Raw genomic sequence first — 8,063 nt, 5'->3', positions numbered from 1 at the left:
CGCTATAGGGTTAAAGAAGAGATCCTACGTAGAGCTTGGGAAAAGAAGAAAGTTTTTCTGAATGGGAAATTAATATTCTTTGACCATGATTACCCTCCAGTAGTACTGCAGAAGAGAAAGGAGTACGTAGAGGCGAAGCGGGTGTTAAAGCAGAAAAATATCCGCTTCCATACTCCGTTCCCGGCAAAACTACGAGTGTTTTATGAGGATGGAACATGTCTGTATCAGACGGCGGAGGAGGCGACCACAGACATGAAGGACAGAGGGCTTCCAGTTAATGTGACTACATCGAAGGAGAGTCTGGTCGAACAGCTGTCCCGTACCGCCTGGGAAACCAGGAGAGGATCAACTCAGCGAGGGACAGACGACGAACGAGAGAAAGATATCAGGGCGAGACTGCGAACCTTCAGAAGACAGACCATGCCCTTGTCAGAGGAGCTATAACGTTAAAATGAGGTAAAAATACGCGGTGTTAAATATATTTCAAGATGTTTGTGTGTATATCTCTACCCCAATTGGATGAGATTATATAGATATAAGCGAGGGATGCATAAAGACACACTTTCCGTGTAATGAACAACGACTTTGTTTTCTTCCGCCTCAAGTGCCATGGCGGGGGCCCTCAGCCCATATATGGGAGAGGCTTTCCCTCACAGCTAGACGCTTTTTCTAGCTCTACCCAGGGTCACTTATTAGAGACCCCAGCCTTGGAACCACAGTCTTTTCTTTTTTTCTGTACTTGATTTATGTTTGATATCTTTGTTTGTTTAGGGAGTAATCTGATGAGGAGAAATTTGACTATTATTGATCGCGTTTTATCTTGCCTGTCTCCGGCTGGTCTTAATGCCAGCGCCCGATGTGCTCTCTCGATGCCAAACTCCTCGTTAGGGTTTATCTCCAGAGTGTCCCGCAGTAGTTTTTCCAAAAAGTCCACCATAGACGAGCCCTCGGCTCCTTCCGGGACATTATAGATCCTTAAATTTTTTCGTCGGGATCTTCCTTCATAGTCAAGTAGCTTATTTTCTTGTTGATGCATGACTTTTATCATCTTATTCAGGGTCTGTTCCAAATTTTGGACACGGTCTTCCACTTTTTCAATTCGTGCCTCTGCCTCCGTTATTTTTTGATTAACGCTGGTAATCTCTGATTTAATATCAGTTAATTGTTCTTTTATGTCTTTTCGGAAGTCCCGAATCTCCTCCAGGATTTTTGTCAAACTTACGTCGGCACTTGAGAGAGCTGGGTTAGCATTAGCTTCGCATTCTTGTCCCTTCGTAAGAGAGCTGCTCCTCAAATTTTCTGCATCTGCAGTTTCTGCTGCGGTGGTTTCTTTGTTTGCACGCGTCTTCCCCATTCTTGCCCTTCTCATCTATTTGAATATTATTTGTAGGTCTAGTATTTGATGTTCTGAAGGGGCGGAATAACTTTTTTCGCGAGGGAGCTATTGCTTCAGCCTGCCATTCAGGATGGTGACGTCACCGGAACCTCCCGCAGCTATTTATTTTCATATTACTCTGATTACTCTTTCTCGGTCACAAAATAAACTTTTAAGATATTTTCAGGTGAGAATGTAGCTGTGTAAACTCCAAATATCTGCTCAGTTTATCAAGACATCACATATTTGCAAAAGCGCTCCAACGTTTTCGGAGACGTCTGTTACCCACCAGCTCGTAGCTAGCCGGGGTTCGAGGCTCACGAGAACTGGCAAGAACAACGAACTCCCTGCACATCCTTTTCGCTACTCAGGTTAAACATGATATATGAGTCACTTTGATAACTTAAAAATGTTATTGTTTGACTTTTTTCAGTGTTTTATTTGTTCCTGAGTAAATCGGTTTGGCTGAGATTAAAGTTTTAGTTTTTACACAGCTGAATAAACGTCAAGCAGACAGCTGATCATCAGAAGTGTGAGATGGTAGCGCTAGTCCACAGAGACTGTCAGTTTCCCCTTTATAATATGCTACACACTGATCAGTGACCAATCGTTAGATGTATAAGTGATCACACTGATGGGAAAATATGGCGTTGTTTTAGTGCCTCTATTCTGAGAACACGTAAAAAAAATGTTGTGTGTTGAGGAGAAAATGATTTTGAGCGAACAAATTAATTTCTGCATGCAAGAAATGTATTTCAGTGTTTGCTAGTATCCACACACTCACAATAGCAGCCCCTCTCGCTCAGTTGTTGGCATTTGCTCTTGCTCAGATCTCTGCGGACCTGCTCTCAGTGTGTCGTTCGCGTTCACAACATTTCTGCTTCATGTGCGCTCAACTCTTTCTGTACACCGTTAGAAGTGTGTCACAAAACCAACCAATCACAGACTTGGATGCAAAAAAATCTAACTGGCTGTTTTGGTCTCCAATCAGCTTGCTAGCTACTGTAGCCAAACCCAGGCAAATATCCCAGAATGCATTTCTTCCAAACCTCAAATGAGGCAGCGGCGGAGGAACGCAGAGTGGCGGAGTTTAAAATATTACTCTTTCTGGATCACAAAATAAACTTTTAACATACAAAAGTATTCGGCCCCCTTGAACTTTCCCACATTTTGTCACATTACAGCCACAAACATGAATCAATTTTATTGGAATTCCACGTGAAAGACCAACACAAAGTGGTGACACGTGAGAAGTGGAACGAAAATCATACATGATTCCAAACATTTTTACAAATAAATAACTGCAAAGTGGGGTGTGGTAATTATTCAGCCCCCTGAGTCAATACTTTGTAGAACCACCTTTTGCTGCAGTTCCAGCTGCCAGTCTTTTAGGGTCTGTCTCTACCAGCTTTGCACATCTACAGACTGAAATCTTTGCCCATTCTTCTTTGAAACAGCTCCAGCTCAGTCAGATTAGATGGACAGCGTTTGTGAACAGCAGTTTTCAGATCTTGCCACAGATTCTGCGATTGGATTTAGATCTGGACTTTGACTGGGCCATTCTAACACATGGATATGTTTTGTTTTAAACCATCCATTGTTGCCCTGGCTTTATGTTTAGGGTCGTTGTCCTGCTGGAAGGTGAACCTCCGCCCCAGTCTCAAGTCTTTTACAGACTCCAAGAGGTTTTCTTACCAGATTGCCCTGTATTTGGCTCCATCCATCTTCCCATCAACTCTGACCAGCTTCCCTGTCCCTGCTGAAGAGAAGCACCCCAGAGCATGATGCTGCCACCACCATATCTGACAGTGGGGATGGTGTGTTCAGAGTGATGTGCAGCGTTTTGCATTTTGGCCAAAAAGTTCCATGTTGGTCTCATCTGACCAGAGCAGCTTCTTCCACATGGCTTGTGGCAAACTGCAAACGGGACTTCTTCTGGTTTTCTGTTAACAATGGCTTTCTTCTTGCCACTCTTCCATAAAGGCCAACTTTGTGCAGTGCACGACTAATAGTTGTCCTGTGGACAGATTCCCCCACCTGAGCTGTAGATCTCTGCAGCTCGTCCAGAGTCACCATGGGCCTCTTGGCTGCATTTCTGATCAGCGCTCTCCTTGTTCTGCTGTGAGTTTAGGTGGACGGCCTTGTCTTGGTAGGTTTACAGTTGTGCCATACTCCTTCCATTTCTGAATGATGGCTTGAACAGTGCTCCGTGGGATGTTCAAGGCTTGGGAAATCTTTTTGTAGCCTAAGCCTGCTTTAAATTTCTCAATAACTTTATCCCTGACCTGTCTGCTGTGTTCTTTGGACTTCATGGTGTCGTTGCTCCCAATATTCTCTTAGACAACCTCTGAGGCCGTCACAGAGCAGCTGTATTTGTACTGACATTAGATTACACACAGGTGCACTCTGTTTAGTCATTAGCACTCATCAGGCAACGTCTATGTGCAACTGACTGCACTCAGACCAAAGGGGGCTGAATAATTACGCACACCCCACTTTGCAGTTATTTATTTGTAAAAATGTTTGGAATCATGTCTGATTTTCGTTCCACTTCTCACGTGTGCACCACTTTGTGTTGGTCTTTCACCTGGATTTCCAATAAAACTGATTCATGTTTGTGGCTGTAATGTGACAAAATGTGGGAAAGTTCAAACTTCTGCAAGCCACTGTATTTTCGATTTATCAAGACGTCACATATTTGCATAAGTGCTCTAACGTTTTCCGAGATGCCTGTTACCCACCAGCTGACCGCACAGCTGGACTGGCCATCGGGCACACCCCGTGGGCCGATGGTGATTTTTTGTTTCTATGTTTATTTGTTGTTTTTGTAACGGTATAAACAATGAAAGGTGGTGGATTAGCCAATTGGTCATGATCGACTCTGGGCTGGACCAAGTACAATACATCCGTATTGAGGTGAAGTGTTAAAACATTCTTTTAAATGCAGCTGCCCTGCATTTTTTCAGCTAAACGTGTAACGACTACAGAGCTCTGGGTATCACAGAAACTCAGTAAAGCATCCCTGCTGTGGCTGTTAGAGAGCCAACATCTATCAGTGAAGGCTGACATTAGATCAGATTAGAAAACTGTGGAGCATTAAAGCAAGGTTTCCTGTGAATGTCATTAATCATTTTTATCTAATAATTCAGAAATAATGAAATGAGGTTGATAAATATCATGGTCAGCCCTTCATTTACCTGTTGCCATGGTGAATCCTGATCTCAAAGCTGCATTGCTGGATGCTTTCTTTCCCTACTGATGTAGGAGTACTCAGGATAAACACTCGGACGTTTTGGAGTTTTCTGCTCGAGAACATCCGAGTTGCGAGTTGATCCGTTACAGTTTGTTGGACATGCTTTCTGGAATAAGAGGAGGAGATGCTAGCAGGTGGTGATGTACGACCCAAATCTGCAAGTGCCAAATGATGAACAGTCAAAATAAATCTGAAATAAGTAAAAAAAATGAGTGAATTAGCAGACTGCACAACGTGAGATGACGAGTAACAGTTCAGAATTCAAATGACGCAGCAGCCACAGGAACCACACCAGCAAAGAACAGCTTAACGTTGCACAAACATACACACACACACAACTCAGTCAAATTCAGTCTTTTAACCTGCTGTACGATGTGTTTCTGTTTTCTTTCCCCCAGATCCTCACAGTCACCATGCCCGTAGTGTCTTCATGAAACTGCAGAAGTCTTGTTCAGTTTGTGATGTTTCTTTAAAAAATAATACTGCAGCAATAAAAGTGTTATTCATAAAGTCGTTTAGTGTTGTTTTTCCATTAATCCTCAGTTATCACAAGGATAATCTGGAGGGCCTGAAGTCTGTAAAACCTGTTTGAAAGTTTTCTCAGGCTATTGCCCCACAGTTCATGTTTATTTTTCTTTTCTAAAGCAGATGTTTCAGCAGTTGTTAGACCTGTCAGATTGAGTGCTTTGACATTTTGAAATGTTCACACACCATGTAGTAATTACAGGTAAGTTTCAGGTGTCGATGACATATGTTATAACAGGGAAATCGCTCGAAGGTGGAAAAGAAAATATTAATAGCACTTCACATTTTGCTAATCCTGTAGCAAAGCCTCTAATCTCTGTGAAACTCCTGCTTAATGAGCACCTGTTCAGTGAAGCGAGGCAATGCCTCTTCACATTATTCTGGAAAACCAAATGTTTTTAGAAAAGGGACAAGAAACAAACATAGCAGCAAAAGGACTGCCATATATCATAAACACATAAAACGCTCATAATAATTCATTATCTTGTTGGAGAAGATTTCTGACTGTAGAGAAGCCTGGAGTTACTTTAAAGTTACTTTAACCAACAACAGCCAGTGCAGTAAATACCAACCATGGTCCCTCAGGGCAGTGAAGATGATGAAAGAGCAAGAAGTGATTTTGCAACTTTGACTGACTGCCAGATTTCCTCTGTGCAACCATTCCTAGACAAGGGCAGAAATGTTACCACGGACAATTTCTTCACATCGCTTTCACTTGAGCAAAAACTTCTTAGATGGAAAACCACCATCCTCGGCACAGCCAACAAGAGTCGCCGGGAAATGCGATGTGTTCACTGCTACAGATACACATGTGGTAAATGCAGACTACAGATACCATGGCAGTGCCAGGATTGTGAGTGATTGCTGAAAATGTTGAAATGTACTCACTCACTTTTTACTATTATTTGTAAATATGTGTACAAATGGTTGTTTTTTTCTACTGTTTTTATCAATCAATCTCAGCAACAAAGGAAATACACCCATGTGTGTTGATTTCTCCCTAAGATGACAAACTGAAACACAAGTTTCCTTGTGGCTCAGGAAACTGAAACACTCCAAGTTGGTGACTTTTGGAGATTTATTTTCCTGGATGATTGAGAATGCATCAAGACGAACACAAAAGGAAGTTCACAGCTTTTAGCAGCCCCCCGCAGACAAACAAAGAGGCAGTTGGCAGTTAGAATTCTCAGGTAACAACCTAATTTACATATAAATTGATGACTAGCCAATTTAGCTTCCACTTGGCTGAAGCTAAAGCCTAGCTAAAAGCCTACCAGCCCTTTGGCTGGAAGGCGGGTTTTAAAAGGTAGAAAAGCCAAATGGCTGCTCTCTGGGACTCTAGGTATTTTAATACAGAGAGTGTGAGATACATTAGAGTGTGTGGTTCCAGTGTGGTTTGATTTACCTGTCTGAACTGGTTTCCAGGCTTGGCTCCATTTGCTGCCAGCTGCTGGTTCTTTGTGTCTGGTGGGAAATTAATAGATATGTTTTCAAAACTTGGCAAGATTTCAGTTTTATCTGTGAAGCAATCTTGATGTTGGATAGGTGAAGATTCTGTAACTGAAAGCTCAGAGGTAATCAGCTTGGAGTAAAAACATGGTGTTGTCAGATATGTTTGCGACGATTAATGAAATTACCCGCAAGTATCTGTGAAAGCGCTGGAGGATCCTTTACGACAGGAAGCTCTCAACATGACTGACAAATCACAGATCTTGGAAAAATGAGTGTTTTTTCTTTTTAAAGGCATGGCATGATCTGCTGATATGTTCTCAGGCTGCACAGGCTGTTACACCCTCGGCTCATCAATGAATGTTATTACCCAAGCATCAAACAGGCCGCCTGGAATTATTTTGCAATTTTGGCTGTAAAATTACAAAATACTTCTGATCTTTCAGAAACAATTTGGAATTTCCCAAACATTCATCTCTCAATCAGGAATTGTCCCGCACACATTTCCTCACCCATTCTGATCTGCTCAACGACACCCTCCCCTGTGTTCGTATCACTCTTATAACTCAGCAGTTTCAGAATCAGCTCCTTCAACACAAACATTCACGTCTGTGTCCACACAAGCCGTTTAAAACAAGTAGGTCTCTGTAGTTTGTTTGTTTGTTGATTTGATTCAACTACACTTCTTTTAAAGCAGTTTATCAGCCCACAGTCGCCTTCAAATGAAAGAAAAAAACTAAATAGTAAAACTTGTGTTTTTACATCTTTTTCTGCTGATACCAATTAATGACCATTAATACTACAAAGTAAATAAATGAAAGATGAACAAATCACATTTTTCTAGTATTTTACAAACAAATTTCTTACAATTTAAGCACAAACAGTCATGCAAGCAGACAGAAGGGGAGTTCACTTCTCATCATCAAAGTGAACTGTATGTTGTAAATTGAGTTTTATATTCCCGGTATCCTGGGACTATCCATCCATCCATTTTCTTTCACTTAATGACTTCAATGCCACAAGGCGAGAAGCAGAATAGTGTTGATATAATGTTTCCTTACCATGCATGTGTATGCGTCACCAGAACAGGTGGCTTTGCTTGTTCATGTGTTCATTATTTGAATTGTTTCTTTTATTGATTTTAGTCACCGTGAATGATCAAAAGCTGTCTCGGGTCTTGGGGAGGAAGCCGTAACATTAAAAACAGTTTTGATTTAGTTATTATTTCCAGTTCACTCCGGGATGGGGCTGGATATCTGGTGTCCTACACTACCCATGTGATCCAAGTCTTCAAAGAATGAACTCTTATCCAAGAATCTCAAAATAACCTTTGAATATCAGTTGTGTGTTCACAGCAGATCACCAGACTGTTCCATACATTTTCCTAATACTCGCCGAACTGTCCCAGGTAGCACAACAATCACCATTATTGCTTGTTTTAGCTTTAGCGCTGAAGGTCTG

General features: G+C 41.8%; 1 protein-coding gene across 2 annotated transcripts in view; it reads left to right on the top strand.

The window, feature by feature from the left end:
- The window catches only part of pih1d1 (PIH1 domain containing 1), a 29,067-nt gene extending 23,929 nt beyond the window's left edge, over positions 1–5,138 (top strand). For both annotated transcript variants that reach the window (XM_005941777.2, XM_005941778.2), the window contains exon 11: positions 5,027–5,138. In XM_005941777.2, coding sequence (XP_005941839.1) covers positions 5,027–5,062 — 36 coding nt within the window. In that variant the 3' untranslated portion in view covers positions 5,063–5,138. The remainder of the gene's footprint in view (positions 1–5,026) is intronic.
- The last annotated feature ends 2,925 nt before the right edge of the window (positions 5,139–8,063 follow it).

This window comes from Haplochromis burtoni, unplaced genomic scaffold (assembly GCF_018398535.1).
Source record: "Haplochromis burtoni strain Fernald_Lab_line unplaced genomic scaffold, NCSU_Asbu1 Contig_312, whole genome shotgun sequence".
NCBI classification, from domain to species: Eukaryota; Metazoa; Chordata; class Actinopteri; order Cichliformes; family Cichlidae; genus Haplochromis; species Haplochromis burtoni.
This window is presented reverse-complemented; position numbering and strand designations above follow the sequence as displayed.